This window comes from Rhipicephalus sanguineus, chromosome 3, assembly GCF_013339695.2.
Source record: "Rhipicephalus sanguineus isolate Rsan-2018 chromosome 3, BIME_Rsan_1.4, whole genome shotgun sequence".
NCBI classification, from domain to species: domain Eukaryota; kingdom Metazoa; phylum Arthropoda; class Arachnida; order Ixodida; family Ixodidae; genus Rhipicephalus; species Rhipicephalus sanguineus.
Window position 1 is genome coordinate 198,232,703 of NC_051178.1, and position 24,027 is coordinate 198,256,729.

General features: G+C 47.8%; 1 protein-coding gene across 4 annotated transcripts; it reads right to left on the reverse strand.

The window, feature by feature from the left end:
- Positions 1 to 7,652: 7,652 nt before the first annotated feature.
- LOC119388033 (serine/arginine repetitive matrix protein 1) lies at positions 7,653 to 20,772 on the reverse strand. Of its 4 annotated transcripts, XM_049413791.1 has the most exons (7): positions 20,644 to 20,772; positions 20,299 to 20,457; positions 19,216 to 19,345; positions 16,057 to 16,306; positions 10,521 to 10,935; positions 9,018 to 9,155; positions 7,653 to 8,660 (listed from the first exon to the last, which is right to left on the reverse strand). In XM_049413791.1, exons 1-7 carry the CDS (start codon positions 20,655 to 20,657, stop codon positions 7,745 to 7,747), a joined length of 2,022 nt encoding a protein of 673 aa, XP_049269748.1. In that variant the 5' UTR covers positions 20,658 to 20,772; the 3' UTR covers positions 7,653 to 7,744. The 4 variants fall into 4 exon arrangements, with proteins under 4 accessions (XP_049269748.1, XP_037511569.1, XP_037511573.1 ...); XM_037655641.2 differs by having other exon boundaries at positions 7,653 to 9,155; XM_037655645.2 differs by lacking the exons at positions 19,216 to 19,345; positions 20,299 to 20,457; positions 20,644 to 20,772 and adding an exon at positions 17,190 to 17,587 and having other exon boundaries at positions 7,653 to 9,155.
- Positions 20,773 to 24,027: the final 3,255 nt, after the last annotated feature.

Genomic DNA, 24,027 nt, shown 5'->3' on the forward strand with positions numbered 1-24,027 from the left:
ACATATCTCGTGCAGTACAACCACCCTACTAATTTCCTATAAGGGTACTTGCTTGGGCCAGTTGGTATCTATTCATTGTTACGTTATTGCGCACCACTTTGAGGACGAAGACTGAACCACACGAACGCAAGCGCATTGCGCTTGTGTTCGTGTGGTTCAGTCTTCGTCCTCAAAGTCGTGCGCAATAACGTAACAATGAATACTAATTCCCATAGGGGCAATCCTCCCGCTACCTATAGTATTTGCATGGTCAGCATGTTTGAATGAATGGTGATCTTTTAATATTGTCTAAGCTTAAATGTGTTAATATTAAAATGACGACATAGTGTATTTTTATGCTGACAAAAGTTGTATTCAAGAAGACTAAGCAGTTTTGCCACACGCCTGGAGCGGTCGTGAATATGGAGAAAACTAAGGTTTGGTTAATGGGGAACAAAACCCTCTAGATCTGCTGGTATTAGTTGGAACAGTGCACCGCTCGCGTACCTTGTGCCTTTGCATCGAATACGGAACACTGGGCCGCACTGTTCGTCAGCACTCACGCTTGTCAAGCGCGCCTCGCAAGCATAGATGGGGTGAGGAGAACTTTCTGTGTTCGCCTGTACGTGCGCAGGTATGCAATGTCTTCCTTGTCGCAAATGTTATTTACGTGTGTCAGGTACTAAACTGCTCGTGAGATAAAGATCAGGCGGTGCATAGAGTATTCAGCACTTTCGTGTCGTGGTATCAATGGGAACCAACGCGCAGGGGTAATTTTGTTTCTCCCTTCAGTATCTGCTGGGATAATGCATTTGTTTGTACACTAACTTATGCCTTGGTTTGTAGTAGGCGCGTTGCTAATGTACCGTGCTTGCAATCAGCCAAACCACTTTGAGAATACTGCTTTATTGTTAAATTCGAGGCTGTGACTTACTAATGTTTGAAGTTTGAAAAACAGCACGTATACGAAAACGTGCTCTATTTTCGGAAAAAGACGTAATTCCATTCCCATTCCATTCCGTGCAAAAGGCTCTTAACACCATTCCCATTCCTCCAAGCGTTGTTCCATTCCGTTGCGGGGTCGCGAAAATGTGGAATGATTCCGGAGTCATTCCAATTCAGGAGTGGCAACACCGCAACACTGGTGCGAAACATTAAAACACACTCTTTGCGCTATTAGCATTGTGTGATGACTGGTTGTTATTTTGCTCTTCCGCCATGCTATATGACATATGTTAATACGATTCCTTGTCCGACATGACGCCTGTATAGAATATTTTTGCGAAGGAGTTGCAAGCACCATCGTGGCACTGTGGTGGAAGACCTGACTGTCACGCAGAGGGCGCGGTTTAAAATCCCATCCAATCCTAGAAATTTGTTTCTCATTCAATTTTTTTCTTATTTCACGCGATAGCGGTCACGGACACCGGCGGCGGCGGACAACTATGGCGCAAAAATCAGCTGTTGTGATCTCACAACAGCTTTCGCTGTAACAAACTTCTGCGCCGACAATGCCCTCTCCACTTTGGCCTGCGTGACAAGCGCGCAAAAGTCAACTTGCGTTAATATAAACATCTCTGGTTGCCACTGTTTTCGTTTTTCGCACAATTTCAACACATCTTAGCTTCGGAATTCTTGCCTGAGGTACGCGCTAATACTGTACTCTGAGATATGCTCACATTCATGAGCTCAGTTGTTCCGGATTGCGAAGTTTTCTCGTGAGCCGAAAAACGATTGAGAAAATTTCGATTTCACTCCGGAACGAAATAATAGGTAAAGTTACCCTTACGTTCTCGTTCCGTTCCGACACACTGCGCATATGATCTTGCAACTTTGCGGGAGTCGAATACCTCGGGCGCCGGCAGTTCCACGCATGGGGAGCTGGATGGAGACTGGTAGACAGTGCTGATTCTACGCCAGAGGAAGGCACAGGCTCGAGATCGCAATAATAAAAAAAATTACACTATCCCCCGCTCAAGAGAACCATCTCCCCGCTGCTTCGCATCCACACACGGGAGATGGTGCAATTTTTTCTCACGTGGGATACAGAGCAGAAAAAAAAATCACAGCATATCCACGGAGTGAATGATGATGAGTGGGCGAAGCTGCGGAGGTTCATCGGTAAACCGTGAATCTTCCGTGAATTCTGCCCAGTACATAATCACCGACGTGATATCGGGCGCGTTTATACTAAAGGTTCGATGAGAGTTACGACGACTTGCAGCTCACTTTAATTTTACATGTACGCTGTGAATTTTCATTGTTTAGAAAACCATTGCTTTAGAAAACTTCTGGCGTCTTTCGTTAAGCAGCTGGCGTCTTTTCGTTTTGCTTTAGAAACATCTGGCGTTCTTTCCTTTTGCTTTTAGAAAACATCTGGCGTCTTTCGTTGGTTTATTTCATCAATCAACGGCGTTTTGAACAAAATTTTTATTGTTTAATCACGCACAGGAGAAATCTCACCAGGCACTGCCTTGGAGGTAAACAATGGCTGCTAATGGGAATGAGAGACAGAAGAAGTCGGCTTTTAGCTAACACTTACACTTCTACTTCTACTAACGTTTCCTACTGGAACATGCCAATGGCTGCTAATGGGGAATGAGAGACAGAAGAATTCGGCTTTTAGTTAACGCGCACGCTGCGAATTTTTTATTGTTCAACAACGCACAGGAAAAATCTCCCACTGGCACCACCTTGGAGGTCAAGATCTGGTACTAGCGTTACGACTGGTTACGCACTACGACTACTACGACTACGAGGGACGAACGGGTGCCGCCTTAAGGAGCTTCGCCCCTAAAAAGTGACACTCGGCCACACTTGCCCAAATTTCCGCCTACGCCACTGCCAGCATGTGGTGGGCCCGAGGTCGCCCGACATTGCAGAACGGTGACAACGAAGCAAGTGGATCTTTGCATAGTTTGTATCCTCAAGCCTGTGGCACATACCTACTCTGGGGATTGGCCAAGAAAACTTATTGTAACCTTCGATGAGAACTACAACGTTGCCTATTAATATATTAATAAAAAATGTAAAATAATCAGAGAGAAAGAGAGAAAAAAAAAGGAAACGACAGCATTAAATAATGAAATAGATTTCAGAAGCCCTCTTCCGTCTCTCTCCGCTGAACGCGCCCCTTCTATCCTGCACATGGAATTTTACGCTGGAACCTAGAACCTTTAAGATCGACTTATCAACAAGAAAAAAAAGAGCAATAGACCTTTTTCAAGCAATCCCAGAACCCCCCGAGGGTGCGCAAAGCACATTGGGAAAAGTGTGTACGGCGAGCCCGCCGGCTGTTCCGTCGCTCGCTGCTCGTTGGCGCCGTGGGAGCACCAAAAGAAAAAAAAAAAAACGCGTCGGTTGACTATTATTAAATCCTAAATACTACACGTCTGAACGCACCTGCGTGTATCTCTATGCATGAAATGCGAAAGAAATGATGCAGTCAGTGTAGGTATATTACCGAGCGGATGTATACCGAATGTAGCAGTTAAGCGGCATACCGAATTCGTATTTATTCAATGATTACTTGTTCACAGTCCACTACGGCATTTGATGCCATAGTGGCTCGTGATAGGGTTTAACCAAACTGTAGAGAGGTGTTACAGTGTTAGAGTGTTCAGGTATGCAGATGATTATATTTTTTTAATTGACAAGTCATGCGCTGTACAAAGAAGTGAGTACATCCTAAACGTGTTTAAAGAAAAAGGGATTGGACTAGAATTCACTTGCGAGATGCCTTGCTCTAACAATTTGCAGTTTCTTGATACATGCTTTTAAGTTTCACTGCGGAGCATGTTCGCGGGCACTATAGCCCGCGTTCAGTGAAATCGGTGTTTAATTTCGCGTCGGCGCATTCCAGTGTTGTTAAACTAGGAATTGTGATGTCATGATTACGCAAGGCATTGGAAAAAAACTTGCGCACATAAGATGAGCAGTAGTTTCCAGCTGCAAAGTGATCAAAGAGGCGGGATATCCTGCGTATCGGTTGTATCGGTTCGCGAAAATCTGTTCGCATGGCAAAGAAAGATTAACACGGACGTTCTCCATCCGTAAATAATGAAGAAACTAGAAGTACTGCAGTTATTCCACGTATGTATAAGAAGTTATTCAGTTGCATGGCCTGAAGAACGTAGGGAAGCGATGTGGGGGTGAAGGTTGTGTTTGCCGCCCCAAATAAGCTCAGTCGCATTAAGGTCGCAGGGGTCGGTTGGCAAAGAAAAATGCGGTCAGAGGCATGCCGATTGTTTTGTAAATTGTGTAGGAGTTAACCGTAAATTTATCTTTCTTGTGTCCGCATGTACATCGTCCAGACTGGTCGATGTATCAATACGTATATATACGCGCGCCTCAGCGAGCATCGAAATTCATTGAATGGAGCAGTCTCATCTCGCCTCTCTATGTCAGTCATGAAAATGTAATCCCATCTTCGAAAGCACAGTAATTTTGTACCATCAACCTAATCAGACAACGCGAGAAATTTGGGTGGCATATCATGTCACCAATAATGCCACAATTTGTGTCAGTCAACCTTCTCAGTCGTTACAAGACAAGGAATTCTACTTTATTAATCGACTGTAAGCACGCGCTTTGGTTGTTTGACTTTTCGTACCTCTTTACGACACGCGCGACGCACTCCCATTTTTTTAGGCTTTTTTTCACGCGTGCAATAATCTTTCAGTTGTGTGCGAGCGCTGGTTTGTGCGTTTCCTTCCTTGTACTGCTCCTTTCTTTTTTCTCTCCAAGTATTATTCCAACCTGTACTTATTGCACCAACGAAGGTTAGTAGGCACTTATAGTTCGTTACATATATGGTGCGAGCGACGCAACGGATGTATCCCATTTCCCCAAATACCGACTACACTTTCTAGTGTACTCTTTAAATATCAGAACCTCACACTGTAGTCGTCGACAGTGTCAGGACGTTGATTCCAAATGCATCCGCGAACCATAGACCGTTCCTGCACTTCATAGGCAACCGAGCTGTATTTTTTTATTTATGCCGTAAGGCGCAATGGGGCCAAAAAATAAAAGGTGACGCTTCTGAGCCGCTCAACTTAGAGTTACTGTATATGCTTAAAGGTAGCATATACAGTAACTCTAGCTCAACTGGTCCAACAGTGGGAGAGATGCAAATCGTCGAGAGGCTGTTGCAGCTAAGCACTGAAGTTCGTGATTGAATTGCGCAGTAACATGTTGCACCTTGCCAAATTCACTGTGTCTAAGAAGTCCTGGCACGGCGCAAGCGGAAAGCTACAGCGCGAGGCCCGCGCGCTCGTCGCGGCGGCTGCTGCGGCGTACACACATTTCCCATGAGCGCTTGCGCGCCCGTTGGTGGCGCTCGTGTGCTTGAAAAAGTAGAGTGCCTCTATGAAAAAGGTCTATTGGAACGCGCCTTACAGCACGTGACAAGCGAGGACAATATTTTTTTTTTTTCTGAGATAAATGCGGGAACACGTTCTTTAAGCTAAGGATTAACGCCACCGTCATGAGGAATTCGCGTACAAAATTTCATTGTTTCCAAGAAAAAATAAAGTACTTGGGGAGCATTTCTGCCCCACAACTATAACAGTGATCTATCTCGTGTACTTTCCTTGCGTAATCACCGCGGTTCCGGCACTTCCCGGTCACGAATGGCGTGGGCGCTCTCAGTGGGACATGGCACTCTTGATAGGAAAGTCGCGGGAGCCGGGTTTTTAAGGAAGGAAACGCGAGCAAGCCAGATGACGATTATAGCTGCGTGGCAGAAATACTCGATTTTAGGGGCGAAGCTCCTTAGGGTATGGGTCGTTCTCTCCTCTGTAGTAGTAGTAGTATATAGCCAGCTCTAGTTTAATGAATTGCTCACTAGATGGCGTTTCATGTATTTCTTAGAGCTCTAGTTTAATGAATTGCTCACTAGATGGCGTTTCATGTATTTCTTAGAGTTGCTGTTTAAAGATGACAGATGGCGCTTGTATAATGCGAATGGCGCATGTCATTGGATGCCTGTAGATGCCTGCGATCGTAAAAGGCACTCGCTCTTGGCGCGCTTTCTTTTTCGCTCGGAGTCGCCGGATGGAGGCAGACAAGGCGCTCGCTCTTGGCGCGCTTTCTCTTTCGCTCGGGAGCGGACACTTTCCCTGCAATTCACCGATCACAAAGCGGTGATAATGAAGGGACCACGTAAACCAACAGTACAAAAAAAGTTTGATGTTTAAGATATACACGGTGTTTCACACTGTTTATATGATGTACTGGGCGAACTTCACGGAAAAGTTTCACGGTTTACAGATAATTCCCTCCGGAGCTTCGCCCCACTCATCATCATTCACCCCATGGATATGCTGTGATTTTTTTCCTTAGAGCGTACTGCCTTTTGTTTATAAGATAAGAACATTTATAACTGTATACCCCAGTTTAAAATTTGGTACTCTAGAACAAAAAATTTTAGTCCGTTCCACGCCGCGAGAGCCGTCGGACACCGAAGCTGTTGCCCCTTTCACTCGGTTCCTTCAAGCCTCTTTCGTTTTGCTCAGTTACTAGGTCATTTCTTTGGCGTGTTTCTTCATATAAGCTAAGTCAGGTCTTTAGTTCCAGTCGACGGCTCTGGTCAGCGTGGGTTACCCCAGTCTTCTCCTTCTGCCAAGTCTTTCCGTCACCACCAGTCTACTTTCTGCCATTTCAGGGGCAAGTTTCCTTCTCAATCCACTCTTTGAATCGCCCGCCTTACGTAAGGTTCATCACGTGACCTCCCTTTCAGTCCACTCTGAATCGTCCGCCTTACGTAAGCTGTATCGCGTAACCTCCTCTCAATCCATTGTTCGAATCTGCCACCTCGCGTAAGCATCACGCGACACACCTTTCAGTCCACTGTTCGAGTTGCCTGCCTAACGTAAGCTTTATATAACACGTGACAACCAGGGGCGCAGGCAGAAATATTTTTTTGGGGGGGGGGGGGGGGGCACCTCTTTGATCTGAAGTGGGGGCTGGGCAGGCAGATGTGGTCGAGTGTTATTTTGTGTTCTGTATGCCATGGCAAAAAAAAAAAGAAGACTGGAAGGGGTGCCACCCACTGGCTACGCCACTGGTGACACCCCTTCCAGTCCACCCTTTGAATCGCCCGCCTTATATAAGGTTCATCACATGACCTTCCTTTCAGTCCACACTTTAAATCACCCGCCTTACGCAATATTCATTACGTGACACCCTTCCCCTTCTCTCACCAGACCCTCCTCTCCATCCTGGTAACATGATCTCCATGAAGCCTACTACGACGACGACGGCACAGGGTAAAGAACGCTCGACTGTGAAACTAAGAAAAGCTACAGCGTAAATATTAAACAAAGTGAAGGCCAAAAGATTTCTTATTGAACACGCAACATTTCACAAGACATGGAACAGTTTCTGACAAAGCTGAAACCACGACTCTTCTGACACCAGCGTGTTCTTGAGAAGCCTTGTTCTCTATGTGCCTGATCATGACTGTTAACAATTCAAATCATTCCGCGACTGTATCATTTCAAAAGAATCTGCATGAGTGAAATATGATACTATCTGCGTGATTTTCAGTGGATGCGTTATCTTTGATGCCAACATTCCAGTATCCTTGAATGTTCATAAGTTTGTTTCTCCTTACCACGTATAATGGGTCTGGAGTAAATCACCTGGCAGCAATGCAAAGGGGAAGGCTGTGACAATGAGCCGCAGGTCACGGCGGCGCACTTTATTACGAGAAACACATGACGAGAACAGGTGGTGACGCATGATGGAGATGGTATGGCACTCAGCGACGGTGCCGATCACGGCTGCGCGAGCGGCGACCACGGTGCCTGCTCACCGACCTTCTGCCTCGTGGCGAGGGACGCCGAGAGCGGCTCCTGCTTCGAGAGTGCCGGGGGCTGCGACGGCGAGGCGACCGTGAGCGGCGACGAGAGCGACTCCTCTTGCGGGCTGGGCTGCGTGACAGGCGGCGCTTCACGCTCCGTGAGCGACGACCACGGCTGCCACGTCGCCTTGGGCTACGGGACCGTCGACGTGGACTGCGGGATTTCCTTCGGGGACTGCGTGACCGGCGTCGCAGAGGGCTGGGAGAACGGCGCCGCAGTGGGCTGGGACTGCGACGCCGCGGGCTCGGGCTACGTCGTCGAGGGCTGGGGCTTCGACGGCGCAGACTTGGACTTCGACGACGCGGACTCGGGCTACGTCGACGCAGACTCGGGCTACGACGACGTGGACTCGGACTACGACGACGCGGACTTGGACTACGACGACGCGGACTCGGGCTACGTCGGCGCGGACTCGGGCTACGACGACGCGGACTCGGGCTACGACGACGCGGGCTCGGGCTACGACGTCGTGGGCTAGGAGACCTTCGTGGGCTCAGGGATCGGCGAAGCAGAGGGCTGGGTGACCTTCGTCGCGGGCTTGGGGATCGGCGGAGGGGAGGGCTTGGTGAGGGGTGACGAGGGCTAGATGAACTGTGCTGCGGACTCGGAGACCGTGGTCGTGGACTAACGGAGCGCTGAATGCTTGGGCTATGGGAAGCACGGCGAGGAGGTGGTGGGGAGACAGACCGTTGGTGAGGGCTTGCCGATCGCTGCGGCGGACTGGCTGACTGCCTGGAGGGCGATACCCTTCGCGGACTGGGTGAATGCCTCTTAGGACTCAGTGATCGACCCCTTGGGCTGGGTGAATGACGCCTGGGACTCGGTGAATGTTTTGGGCTGGGAGAGCGCCGCCTGGGACTGGGCGAATGACGCCGGGGAGTTGGCGAATGGCGTCTTGGACTTGGAGAGTGGCGCCTTGGAGATGGTGAACGGCGCCTGGGACTTGGAGAACGACGTCTGGGACTTGGAGAACGACGCCTGGGACTTGGGGAACGGCGCCTGGGACTTGGGGAACGGCGCCTAGGACTTGGGGAACGGCGCCTAGGACTTGGGGAACGGCGCCTGGGACTGGGAGAACGGCGCCTGGGACTGGGAGAACGGCGTCTGAGACTGGGTGAGCGACGCCTGGGGCTTGGCGAACGACGTCTTCTCAAACTGGGTGACCGGCGCCTGGGACTGGGAGAACGGCGACGTGGACTGCGTGATCGCCTTGGTGAACGTTTGCGAGGACTTGGTGATCGCCTACGCGGCGAGCTCGGGGTTCTGCGCGGGCTTCGCGGACGAGCCTGCCGGGGCGATGGTGATCTCCTGAAATGAGAAGAGAATGTGTCCGAGTCTAAGTACCGGTCAAACATTACCATTAAGCAACTTTTCCTTGTCTACTCTCCTGAGTGGTGATATACAGTCGAGCCCGACTATATCGAACCCGTTTATATCAAATTATCCCGTATATCGAACAATTTCTAAACATGGTAAATTTACATTGAGAATATATAGCAAAAGTTACTGTTACATCGAATGAAAATAGCAACGACAACCGATATATCAAACTCCATGTGCCTCAAAAGTGCCCCAGCAAGTTGGCTTTCCCTCGCGGTGGCGGGGAAAACTGCCAGCGCCACCCTAGAAAAAGTGGTTTAGACCCGGTTGTGCACGGGCGAACACCCCCCTGCAAGAAATGATCCTGGCCCACTCGCAGCGCTTACAGCCAATCAGAGGCCATCGTGCTTTCTCCGAGGCGCGGAGGCGGTAGAAGTGAGCGCCATTTTTTCTTTCTTTATGCTTGTGTGCCTGCTGCTGCCTGTTTTCCTCGACTCCCTCGAGTCCTCATTCAGCGTGGTCCGTGCTGGTGGTGTTGCCTGTTGGTGCTCTGTGAACTTTATTGGCGCGCTGTCGTCATGGCTTGTGCAAAGAGGCAGAATTTGCCGTTCGCCGCGAAACTCGCGAGCTGGCAGAGTTCCCGGGAGCTATCGACGGATCAACATTCGACGAGTTCGTCAGTGTGGACGATGATGTTGCCATCATGGGTGAGCTAAAAGATGAGGACTACGTTGCAGACGTCGTGTCGACCACGAGCCAAAGTGACAGCAATAAGGAAATTGACGATGGCCCATTGCCTACATCCTCCGAAGTGATTAGTGCACTTGCGTGGGTCCGGCGTTATTGTGTGAATGTGGAAGGTTGCGGCCTCAGCTGCTCTGACTCGTTGGACAACGTGGAGGCGTGCGTGCTGTCGCAGGCAGCGAAGTCGTTGACAAAGAAGAAAATCCAGGACTATTTTGTTCCAAAGTAGGGCACGCAAGTAAGCCACCATATTAATAAAGTACTTTTCTTATTGTTATGTGCCTTTGTGTCAAAATCCTATAGCGGGCCTATATCGAATTATGCCATATATCGAACTAATAAACGTTTTTTGGCGAGTTCGATATACCCGGGTTCGACTGTACAGTCAGGCACCACTTTACTAAACCTGTCTTTACAACTGTACCCAGTGGGCTGAATGGCTGAACACAACACAGCAACTTGACATGTTCATTTACAATGTTAATGGTGCTTGGCCCCAGACCCAACAGCGAAATGGTTTCTGGTAGCATGTGAAATTTGAGGTGCCTTGCAAAATACACACCCAAATGCAGAACGACCCGCAATGCTCCCATGTCGAACACAGCTCACCTTTGGAAGGAGGGTGATCGATAGCCTGCTGGTGGTGTGCGCCGCTTCCGGTCTGAAGGGCTTGGTGAGCGGGGCCGAACAGGACTCAGTGGGTAGTCGGCCATAGCGAGCTTGACCAGCCGACTCTGGATGCCTGTGATGGGTTGGCGTGGCAGACCATTGGCTGGTGGGGGACCATCTCCAGCACCCTGCTGAGGCGATGGGGGTGACTGAGGCCGCACTGGGCTGTTGTCAGATGCACTGCCCGAGTCTCCAGAGCTCGCCGACTCCGACGACTGGCCTCCCCCTCCCCCAGATCCTGCCTGGTTGTGGCTGCTGCTGTTGCTGCCAGTCTTGGCAGCCATGCGCTTCAGCTTCCGCTTTTCCCTCTTGAGGCGCTTCTTCTTCTTGCGCTCCTTCTTTAATTTCTTCTTCTCTGCAAGTGTACAGGTAAATGCATGAGGTGCAGCCTGTTTCATGTTAGACAGGTACATGTTTCTTGTTGCACCAAACATTCAGTAAACATAGAGCATACTACTTATAACTTTATCAATGCATGGTTGTAGAAGGCAAAAAACATGAAGTGCACGTCTAATATTGGTAGCCTGCAGACTTGGGTTACTTATGTACAGGAAAGGTCCACGTGAATTAGTGAGGCTGAATTTTTTGAAAATCCAAGGTAATCATTCCTTCACATAGAGGTCAGCCTTTTTAAGCAGCTTTAAAATTGCGGCATGAAGCTAATACGTTTTCAGAAATAAAAGTTTTGACAAAGAATGCAGACAGCTCTGTGCCAGTACAGTCTGTACCTGTCTGAGCTACGACTCTTGATTTCTGAAAACCAACCATCCTTAGAAGTTCACTGCCACAATATGCACTCACACCTATTGCCTTCACCAGACTCCTTCCCTCATTCAAATGGTATTTCAAGAACATTACCTACAATCACGACCAGAACACATCTCCCTTTAATGTTTATTCAACGAGACAACTCAACATGCCCAATTACTGGAACAAACATGTGAAACATTCACTGCTCCAATACCACAAGAAGGCCACCAGAGAAAACTTAACAGTCACATACTCAAGATGGTTTTGCAGTTCCAGCAGAGCATATGTGCTCAACCACTCAATGCTGTTTGCATTAACAAATGCTCAAACACAATACTTCATTCCCAAGTGGTGCTAATTTTGTGTACCTGACTACGCATGAAGAATGAATGTTGCTATCACTGAACATGAATCTGAACCTAGAACTGTGAAAAAGTTTGTAGGTGAGCTAGAATTCAAAAAAATTTTTACATTCTAATGAGAAAAAAATGTTTTCGATTCAGGTCCATCAGTTTTGATCAACTGAATCATGTCCCCAATTTCTACAACACATCAGCCACTGTGACATCATAACTGACATATTAGATCATCGTCCCTGTACACTAACCAGAACAGGTCACAACGCTTTGGGTGGCACTTGAAGTGACTATACACATTTCTTGCCTTTGTCAGCCTGAATTCCTCCAGCAAGGAAGACAGTATCAATTGCACGATTCTCTTTGTCAGCCAGTCCAAAGTGGGCGTAAACTGCCACTTCACTTCAGTGTATGCAAATGACAAAATGTCAATCTAAAGCAATGATCGTGTGTTATTGCAAAGCACTGGCACATGTTGATCCACTGCCATTAGTCTATGCACCTTATCTTTGACTTCAATCAACACTTAATTCCCCTGCAACGCAGTAGATGAAGTCTTTGCTGAACAGTAGCGGTGTTTCTAGGTATGATGTGTGGCTGTAATACAGGTGCCACTGTTTGTGATACCACAAGATCAAACTCCAAATGCTATGACGACACCAAAAGACACAACGACATGTTGTAATTTTTTTTTATCAAAAGCAAAGTTCCAAGAAAAACGTAATGACCACATAGCTATACAAATTAAAAAAAAAAAATCCTCAGTTGCATTTGGAACTTTTCTTGCCTCCACCAACATCTGGATCCATCAACTAGTAAGACCAAGTAATCAAGTGATTAACTATGTTACGTCTCTACGTTACTGCAAAGCCAGGAATGCACCATAAACAAAACTACTGCAACGTGCACATTCACAAAACATCGGCTAGAGCGTATGTAACAAACCTACATTGCACCAATAAATACTACCGATAAGTTTTAAGTATAAACCATAGTGTCTGGGAAATCTGTCTTGTAAACAGGTATGCGTAATAACAGCTACATGTGTCTGATGAATGACTACACAGCTACTAGTGTTTTTCATCGCTACAATCTTGACGAGTGCCCTCTATTCCTCACTACCTACTACTCTGCACTCCACTTCACAATTTTCATGCAGTGTGGTGAAAGCTACAGGTTGCATAAACCAACAAGAACCATAAGAAATATCTTCCACTGCCTGCACTCACAAAAGAGATCAAGTAAAAAGGGCGTCTTTTTGTCCCACAACAATCATTGTAATTTATTTTGCCTTCCTTATCGCCGCACGCCCAGCTCTTTCTGGTCACGAACGGCATGTGCGCTATCAGTGTGACATACCATTCTTGGTAGGAAAGTGGCCAGCGCCGAGTTTTTAAGAAAGGAAACACAAACAAGCCATATGACGATTATTGTTGTGGGACAAAAAGATGCCCTTTTACTTGATCTTTTGTGTGAGTGTGCCTCTGGTTGCTTCGGGAACAACACAGAGTGAATGTAAGTGTCATGGAAGAACGTCCCTTCTGAGAAAATGCAGCTAATACACGTTACTTGCTCCTGCCCATAGTCAATGAAGCAATCTACAGCTTTTAATGCTTACCAGAGACCACAGCGTCAGATACACAACCCATGTGCTTACTTAAAATGTGTTTTAATGTCATGGAGTTTTTAAGGGGCGATTTTTTTTATCACTTTTAGCTCATTTTATTCCAAGAATATGAAGCCCCGTTTCCCACGCTATGTTTCGCAGCTTCTAAGCTCAGTTAAGCTTAAAAAAAAAAAACGGTAGAAGGAAATAGTTTTTGTTGGTGGAATTAAGGGTCTCTTCTCCACCTTTTTATAGAGAACAGAGGGTACAGTGGAGCGAGTGCAACGCTTTTCCCCTAAATAAATTCGTACAAAATGACCTCGTCAGTAATATAAAGAGTGCAATGCATGCCTGCAAACCTAGGGACTTCCGAAATCGGGAGACTCGCCAAAGGTGGAGGGGGGCAAGAAGATTGTATCAGGCACACAACGCCTATGATCAGTCAACAAAATTGTCCAGCATACGGCCCCGTGCCCATGGCCTTGGAATATTCAAAGCGGGCCTGCGACCTGCCTGAAACACTGCAACTACAGAAGCGTTCAAACCTCTCTACTGTTACTGTGTGCCCTCTCGAAAATGGGCCATTAGATGGGGGACGTGCCCACCAGTGTCAGCGGTTGGCGTGTGTGTGTGTGTGTTGCTGGCGACAGGAGGAGAGCCAGGTAGACAACAGGTAATAGCCATGGCCAGCGAACCTCCCAAGCTGTGCAGACGTTCCCTTTTCTTTGGCGTGTCATTTATGTAAGTTGTTGCCGTTTTATTCACTGCTTTTTGTTTTACAGTAGTGTTTTTTTTTATGGTCGCAATTGTAGAATCGGGAAGACAGGACAGATATCGGGAGCCTTCCGGGAAAATCGGGAGAGTTGGCAGGTATGGCAACGTTTACTTTCCTTAACACATTTCCTCTCGGCTGGGGCAGCAATGGAGGCAACTTTGACCATAGTTACTTTCTTGTTTCCTTCCTTTTCTTCAGTGTACGTATGGTAACCTATCAAAGGCTGGTGTCAGACAAACGTGTGTTGAGAGTAACGAAGGAGCAGTGACAGGACAGGAATAGAACTTAACTGCTGCTTCCCTATTTAAGATGTATTAACACGACAGACCAAATCGCGATTCATGCCTCCAGACTGCGTATGACATGACGCTATGTCACACATTCCTGTGGCCACGCAAAGCAATCCACGAAACAGCGAAATCACTTTTTGGATCTTTGGCGAGAAATGCCGAAATCCCCCCCCCCAACGTGTGATTTCTCCCGTCACGTGAACGCTGGCTGCATAGAGATACACATCATGTCATATGCCACGTGGCTGATTCGTCCACGATCACGTCCATCGCGTGAATGCACCTTTACAAGAATGGAGGAGGTGTGCATGTGTGCGCAAGCTTTCTCTAAAGAGTGACTAATTACGTTGGTCAATTGCCTTGTGGCTGTCATCTTAGTCTTTTAACTCGTTATTATGTCACAGGCTGGGTAAAATATAGAGGGCCTCGAATGCTGCTGGAGGCAGTGTTCACAGCTTGACCACAAGAAATAACCTGTCTTTCACGGTGTGATGGCACGTATGGAAAACACCAACGTACGACCAAGTGTACTCAGCAGACTGCGTCACCAAGAGATTTTATTTTGTGAGAATTTGCAGAGAATGTGCAACGGCTAACCACAAGTTGCCATGCAGGGCTTTCCATCATGCTGCCAACAATATGGTGACCATAACCCAACTGGTGCGACTGGCTGCCGAGTAAAGCGACAACGCGATAACCACCGTCCATTCCCATGATATGCGTTGCTTCTGCTGAAAATGAGCTAAAGTATGACTGAACTTCAGTCCACCCCCCATGCCGCCCACATATACTTCAAGCAGATGTTGATCTCATCCATTGAAGTTTAGGACAATTCCTTTGTTAAGTTCATGCTCCTGTTACACATACTGGCTGACTCAGGCAAACCTAACTAAAAGTGAGCAGTTAAGACAAAAGAAACCCACCTTCATAGCTAGATGGCTTAGATTTCATGGTTTGCACGACTGATGGAAAATCCTTCAATACAATACTGTCACATGCAACTTTGGACTCGTTGCTAGTGCCATGAATGTGCTGCTCCGTTTTCAATTTCACATGAATGCCCAGGATTGATCAGCGTGGGCATTCTCATGTCTAAGTTGACAGTGCAGTGACATGGATATAGAAGATTGAAAGATTTATGGTTCGACCCTTGATGCAATCTTCCGCATAACGATTATCAACATACGATTGTGTAGGCAAACAGTTTCATACTATGTGAACCTCTAAAGAACCGATCTCGGTAACCAATGCTCAATGTTGCAAGAGACTTAGCCGCTGATTTGTTGAATAACCTTTAAAATTGGGGGACTTATGATGAGAACTGCCCTCTCACAACAACATCTACGCTGCTTTCAGTGCTCTACAACATCAGACACTTTTTTTTATTACCCTTTATGTTGACAACCACAAGTCACTACCACAATTCTGTGCAGCTGAATGACCATCATTTCCCAGGTTAAAAGTTCACTGTTGCGTTCTTGACCAGGCTAATGTCATAAGCAACCAGTATATTTTCATTTTCAGGTACAGTCACTGCCATAAATCACATTCTGACGTAACCCAATGTGCTTCCTAAGGTGATGCTATAGAGAGTGTGCGCAAGTATTGCCCAGTCACAATGTGGGCCCTCTGCCTGTAGCTCATAAAAGCAGTAACCACAAACTGCTGATGAGGACCTCTCTACAGAGGGTCTGCTCACCCTTCTTGAGACGCTTGGCATACTCGGGGTCATCCCCGCGGCTGTCTGCCGGAGGTGGCCCCTTCTGTGGACCATCCTCGGCAACCATCTCCTCCTCAGAGTCATCCTCGGACTTGTGCTCATCTCGTGCTACTGTCTCGGGAGCGCAGCCTTCGCGATGCAGCTTTGCCATCAGAGCGTCAAGGTCCTCGGAGTCCTTGGGTGGCCTGTAGTTCTCCACGTGGTCCACACGAATGGTGCGCTTGCACAGCTAGAAACCAGGAGGGAGGATGCCAGGCACAAGTCAGGGCATCCCCCTTCCTTGCTCAAATTTCCTAATCTACTCTAAGACAAAAAACACTTCCACCATCCTTCAAAGCTTGGCTCGGTGAAAACAGGTAGAAACTAAGACCTAAATGCAAGACTGTGCACGTAAGCACTCGAGGATGTTTCAAGATGTCAGCATGCAGAAACAGTTAACTTATTACATGTGCATTATTCAAAAAGAAAATTAGGGCAATCGATGTGTTACTTCCCTCAAGAGGACAGAGATGGAGGAATAAAGAACATCAAATGCCTTGGTGCTTGAATGAAGATTTCAGCCAACAATGTTTGATGTATTGGTCTCAATAAAGGTAATCCTAAGGGGGACCCATCTGACTGAAATACACATGTTGGCCAGAGTTGTCTTGCTGCACCATCTGACTGAATGAGAGCGAGCAGCTTTCCAAAATTTCTAACAGTGCCCATGAATCCTTTAGGAGCAATTCAGAGCAGACCGTGAATATCTTTCAATTTACAGCCTTCAAAAACAAACGGAGCAATGCACATATCTGGAAGTGTTTTGCACAAAGGCAACAGCAAAGCACTTAGTTACACACTGGCATCGAGCACGACTGCCCTTGAACCAAATTTGTAGGTCCTGGCTTACCACAAAATTTTAGCAAGAGATGTTGAATCAATCAATTCTGAAATGCATTTTAGGCATATAGCATTGCGCCTTCTACAGCCTCTCGATGCCGATGTGTCACGCATGGGGAAGAAGCCCCTTCACCGATGCTATTCCCCTCTTCCAACATGCCCCACTGGGATGACGCAGCAGGCCCCACGATCTTGAAAGAGACACGCTAGCTGCGGAGGAGGAGAGCTCGCACCGTCGTGCTGGCGCCGACTGCTTCAGCCATGCGGTGGCAGCACAGCGCCTAGTCGTCCTCCCGCCATAGGAGAGGTGAGGGCGGCCGGGGCCCCGCCCTCAAGTGCGCGGGGGGGAGGGAGGAGCCGCAGCAGAGCAACAGCACTGCTCCGGACGAGCTTGCATCCAGTGCTGCCGAACGAGGCGTCCTGGCTCCACCGCCCTCGCTGGGGACGGGACGGGCCCACCCAAAAAACGGGCATGCCCCCACACACATCGGGGCGGAGCCTCCGCAGCCCACGGTGCAGCCAGCGGCTGCTGCTCCGGACACATCCCGTGCGGCCTCCCGGCTCTGGTGGCAGCGAAGCAAGCGCAGCCACCCGCCCGTCCGACGCGGAGAGAGGGGGCGCCCTCTTTAAAGAGCGCCGCAGAAGACGGCGAGCGGCGGCAGGCCGGCTCAATGAACCCCTGTGCATGTCGCTCTTTTGCGACTCTGGAAAGGGGCAGTGCCAAAAGTGGCGACATCAAAGACCTGTCCCCTCCAGCACTTCCCCAGATGCACCCAACACAGGTCCTGCAGACAACACCTGGCTGCTGCAGAGCCCCACCACAACAAAATGACTAGAAGCGCTCAGGACGCAGCTCACCTGTTCAGCACACACAGCATTTGCAGGACAAAAAAGGAGAGGTTGCTTGTGCAGGACAGATCAAGAAGAGGCAAGCCAAACCAAAAGGAAGGGAAGTAAAGGTCATACCTCCACAGCCGCCGATTTCTTTCAGCTGACACACTACACCAACTTCTAGTGTTAAGGCAACACATGTTAGCTGCGCTAGTGAGCACTGTACTGTGGTAACCCTCTTGTGGTGTCTAAATCTGTGCAATGAAAATGTTACCGGTATCGTTGCTTCATGACAAGGCAAGAAAGAACAGTAATTGGGACCTTAAATGGCCACTGAAATGGATTTAACAATATTTTAAACCAATCCAGCCGGCAGTGTAGCCCCTTCGGATCATTAACAGACCGATTTAAGTGTTCTGCATGAAGTTTTCAACTTACAAGGTTTCAAACATGCGCAATGCAGTAGACCGCAGTGTGCTGCCACAGCAGAGTTTCAGCTTTCCATGTTTTGGGACGTCACTCCAGGCAGGGAGGCTACCACAATTCCCATATTTATGCTTACTGGTGACCGCTGCCGAGTATTTGTCCACAAATTTCTTAGCATTTGTAGGTTATCGGTTAGAGGAAAATGTGAGCAGCCTAAGGCCAGGATTTTGCGGACCCTTGTGGCATAGGACTCTTAACACGCACTGGTGGACAGCCAAGGGACGTGGAATTTAGACCCGACTACCGACGTCCAGTGAACATGCCCACACAGTAAAGAAGTTGAAGCAGTAGCAAGAAGGGTAACATTTAATTGGTCGTGGCTCCCATTATACAGGGTTCTTTGCTTGTGGTGTTAATGATTTGACAATGTTGTACCCTAAGTGCCCAAACACGTTTTAAAGACCGTTCCAAGGACCATTTAAAGTAAGAACCAAGTTTAAGTTACGCAAAAGATTAGTGAAAGACATAAGTGTACTTGAAACTGCCACTATTTCTCCTTGTAATGTATCTTCTTCACTCTGCAGAGCCAATTACATTAGGAGATGTGGCAGGCCTTTATTTGTACTGTGGATGAGAAAGACGAGTTTTTAAAACAGTACCACAGCATAGCTAATGGTGACAAATGAAAAAAAGAACTGCAAAAACATTTATCCTTGCATTGATGCAGTAGCAGTGGAAGCTGAAACAGCAGTAGTAGGAAAACACAGTGGTGAGCACGGAAGGAAGCAGTGAGAACAGATGGCTGTGGTAAACAAAGATGCACATCAGTGGCATAGGGCAGCCTAATAAGAACTGTACTGGGTGCATCGAAAAGTTACCCAAACACATCATTACGCTCCCTCTTTTAGACAATTTTTTCACTTTCACAAACGTTAAATACTAAAGGCAGCAAGATTCGCAACAGTAATGCACCAATCAAGCCAACAGAGACGGAGCACTCACCGAAATGCCGTTCAAGTTGTCCACTGATAGAACAGTGCTACGCTGGTCTTCGTAACAGAGAAAGCAGTAGCCTTTCGACTTTCCTGTCTTTTTGTCACGGATCAAATTGATGTTTACTACCTCGCCGTACCTGCATGAAATGATGGTAAAACAAACAAACACACTTTTAACATGGCTGCTCTCATGACTAAGTATCAGCGCGAGTGCGAGCGAGTGAGAGAGGTTTAGCGTGGCAAAAGTGCATAGTGGGCTGTGGGATAAATGTCACTGTGGCATTTGGCTCAAAATTACTTGTGGCGCCTTCGGGCCGCATTCAGCGTTGGAAATACCGCCATAATATCGCTTTCAGCGCGTTGATTGGCTGATTGAGAAAATGCGGGCATGCAATCGCTTCAATCGTTGGACACGCGAGATCCTACGTCACGAAAGGCGACGTGATCGACTCTGAATACGGCGCCAAAAGAACGTGCATGAGCGTCTTGCGTTGTGCCCTCATTGAAATGCGAACGCCGAGACGGAGTTTCGAGCTCGCTTCATCGGAAGCTTTATGCCGCAGCCACCAAATTCACGAGGAGGGTATCATATTAAGAATGCAACACCCCTCCAGTTAAAAGTACTTCGCATCGTGATCGCATCTGCTAAACCCTACATAAAGCAGCACATCTGTCTGCATAGGAAATAGGGCTGCATTTCTCTATGTATGAGCACCGACTGGTTCAAATAAGGCACCGAGTTAAAAAATAGTACACGGTAATCAGTAAAAATACATTCAATTTTGGAGTTTTACGTGGCAAAACCACATCACGAGAGACGAGGCAAGCCACAGCGCGGACTCCCGAGTTAATTTCGACCATTTTGAGTTAATGTGTACCTAAATACTTTTTTTTTCTTTTTTTCTTTTTTGCATTTCACGCCCATCGAAGTGCAGCCGCCGTGGCGGGAATCGAACTCGCAACACATGCGCGAGATCTTCCGTTACCACTTGTATCGTGAAACCGCCTCCCCCAATACTGCCTGTAGGCAATGAAGCAGTCGTTGCAAATAAAGAGGCATATAAAGCTGCCATACACATAAATAACTTACTGTGAAAATACGCAGATCACGTCCCCTTCCGTTAGCTGATAGTCCAAGCCACCGATGAAAATCCAAGCACTGTCTTTGTACTTCTTGTGCCAGGATGTCTTTTCGGTAACTCCGAGTTTTAATTCGGTTTCATTGAGCTTGGTAATATTCTTGACATTGCTGCGGGCAAAGAGATGGCGGAATCAATTACGATCACAAAAGAGACCTCTCTGATTACCAAGCGAAGCTACTATTCCGTCCAATTTTCGAAATGTGGTCCTCCGAGCGATCGATTAAAATGATCGCCCTTCCCCGCGAGATCACCGCGCCCCGACATACACTGTAGTGAGGTGCATTCTTACGTACGTCAAGGGATTCATGTAAAGCGTTTGCCAACAGCAGCGTTCCTTTTCGTCGTCAGCACGACGAACAAGCAGTCGTTCCTAGGCCTAAGAAGCCGCGGACCGTGGTTGACGCATTCCGCCCTGGTTCCTCCTAGGTTAAATGTATCATTGCGCAGCAGGACGCAGTGAATCATTTTATCAGCTAAGTTGCAGAGATTGACCGCAAATGACGCGCACTAGCCACACTATATAACGATATAATTTTGCCAAATGTAACTTCAAGGACGCACCTGAGGCTCTGACAATTTAATGAGACCTCGTTTGTCAGGAACTACTTCGTGGAGAAAGACAGCAGCTGCTGCGCAGGCTGCGCCTCGGCAGCCTCGGCGCCTCCACCGGCGTTCGGAGAAGAATGCGATTATGCGCGGCCTGAAAACAACCTTTCTCTATGAGAGAGCGGCGTCACCGAACACCTTAGCGGCGTGCGTGCGCGCCTTGAGTTCTCCGAGCGCAAATGTAACATTGAAGGTAGTAAACCCCATGCGCCATCAGCTGGTCCGCGGCAGAGGGGGTGGAGTGGAGAGCCAGGAAAAAAACTACATGATCCCCATATTTCCCTCGTTTAGATATATGTAGGCTGTGCAATCAAGCCGTTTCCAACACACTAGCAACTTTGTTTGCTCCTGTAGCCTCTCGTCGTTTTGCGGGCCGAATCCTGAAGCGTTGTTTCGTTGAAGTAGTAATGACACAAAATTTTGAAGGAGTGACAACTTGTGGGGCAGATTTTTGCGGACACACACGCATAATCTACAAAATAGCAATTAGAATAGGGTACGCAAAACTTGCGTCTTCACGCAAGCGCATGGGTGCTAACCGCGGGCTCCCGTAAGGAGCGGAATAGGGCCGCAAACGTAACGCAATAGCGTACCATTCTAAATGCCTAATATCAACGGTATAAGCCGGGAAGGGGTGCGCCAGGGGGAGGGCGATGAACCTTTAGCACTCGGGGGGGGGGGCGCGCACCCCCCCCCCCCCCCCATTGGGGAACCCTGCGCACGCCTATGGCCTGGAACATACTGAAAATCAATAGGCAGTTTTAAAATAGCGTAAGCAAAGCTTTGCGTTGGCTTTTCGCGCAACTGCGCATGCGTCGTACGCTAACCGCTTGCGGGCTCCTGTTAATGATGGAAATAACGGGCCGCAAACGCTAACGCTAACTTAGCGTACGCTATTCTAAAACTGCTAAACTGCCTAATATTAAAGTGCGCGTCGCGCAAATGCACGCGAAACGAGCATTTGCGAAACATGCACACAAAGTCCTCCATATTTAGGCGAAAGCCGTCATGAACCACTTTTCCAAGTAATGATCTAACGACCTCATTATCTGAGTTTACTGCCTCCCACATTGATTGCCGCAAAAATTTCTCGAATTCGTCAAGAACAAGCGGATTTTACGGGAGTTTGGCGCACGCCCTCAGCGCTTTCTCTCTTTTCTCGTCCCAACGAGCGCACTGGAAGCTACACAGGGAGGAATGGCACGGGGGAACGAAGTTACGTCAGCGCGCGTCGCGAAACGCCCCAATGGGCAACCAATAACTTTGGGACGTCTATCGGGCCACTTTTCTGGACATTACGTACATCCAGCGGATGCACGAGAAAATCCATGGGAAATCCAACGGGACGTCCGCAGGACTATATGGCGCAAAGGAATTGAACATCCCGAGCTAATCCCACCGGGCGTCAAAACTGGATATTCGGACGTGCTTGGACGTATGCAAATTCAGTAAAAATCTTACCCGACGTCCAGAAAACGTCCGTGGAATGACCTGTATGCTGGACACAGTGATGCTTTTGGTAATTATCACATGCAGAGCTGGACATTCTGTGAATTTTTGGGCACCTTCAGGATATCATATGATATCCTGAAGGTGCCCAAAAATCCGCAGAAAGTCCAGCTCTGGACGTGTTCTCATAGTAAATACAGCTCAAAAATAGAGACGCAGACAAGAAAAGTATAGGACACAAACAAGCGCTTCTTTGTGTCCTTACTTTTCTTCTACACACCACTTATATCCAATTTCCATGTAGAATTCACATCGGTTTACTACTGAACAAATAATAAATCTGAACATGCAGAGGATGAACACGTACTTCATAAATGACGTTTAGTGTATGGCGCACAAATAATCATGCTTATCAGAAGCAACAAATTATCCAATAATCTTGTAAAAGCGACTTTATTAATGAATAAAGCGCTACCGAATGTGGCACAAAATACGACAGGGTGACCGCACAAGGTGAAGCTGATTGCCGCAGCAGCAACATAAATTCAAGTTCTGCATGAATGCACTCCAGATCCCGTCAAAGAAACTGCGCTGGCTTTCGCACAAGATGGCGTGGTCTCTGGCCTCATGTCTTGTACAAACAGCGGTGAAGAAAAGCTGCATACAAGAAGAAGCAAGTAAGATAGGTATAATTTACAACAAATAATTGAGCATCAAGTCATTCTAAAGACAGATTTCCAATTACAGATGTGATCGAATGCTGTCATGTATTTATTAACGACAATCATAACTACTCACAAAGCGAGGCACCTGTTGTAGAATCGTTGCACTATTTGTTGCGACAGGCCGGCACGGTTGTAATTAGCAAGCAAGCAAGCAAGCGCTCGCTCGCTCGCACACATACACCCACCCACACACGAGCTGTAACCCGCAGAAGAACAAGATGACCGACCCGGAATAGGGCGAGTAAGTCTGGCTTACGATTCGCAACGGCGCGTCCTCCGTATATAGTTTCGCGTTCGACCAAGATTCAACCACCAGCAAAGAACTGTCATATTTAACGTCTTAATCACAAGACAGCTAAGAAGTTCCAGCAGTGACGACGAAAAGTCAGGCGCACTTAATTTCACTTACCGAAAGAAGTAAGTTATCCGAATAGCTGCTTGCTAGCTGCAACGAAGGTGGCGAGCAGATCCGGCCATTGTTGTAACGAACCGTCGACGAATACACACAGTAGAGCTTGTTTCACGAAACACTGATGGAAAATATGCGGCAATGGCATGAGCACAGTTACTTGATGCCAGATGACAGTCAGTGAACCGTACAGAAAAGCTGGCAACGCTACACAAAATGCGAAACGATGACTGCCGAGCTGCTGCCACCGCAAAACGACGCGACGACGCCAACGGTACCACGGTACCTCCGCAGCCGCCGGTGCACGATGCACGATCGCGAAGGACACGTTTGAACATGAGTGCCGCCGAAGCTGATTGCACGGTGAGCCGGGTGGTGCGCTGCGTGCGTGCTCGCGTTTTGCCGGTTTTGCTCCTGTTGTCAGTCGCTGCTGTGCGAACGTGCTGCTAGAGGCATCGTTGTGAAACCAATTATTTTGGGGGTTTGGT

Coding starts and splice junctions, on each gene's coding strand:
- LOC119388033 (XM_037655641.2), bottom strand. Junction 10,936..16,056: donor TGCCAAGCGTCTCAAGAAGG/GTGAGCAGACCC, acceptor GTACACTTGCAG/AGAAGAAGAAATTAAAGAAG. Junction 9,156..10,520: donor CGATCACCCTCCTTCCAAAG/GTGAGCTGTGTT, acceptor TTCTCATTTCAG/GAGATCACCATCGCCCCGGC.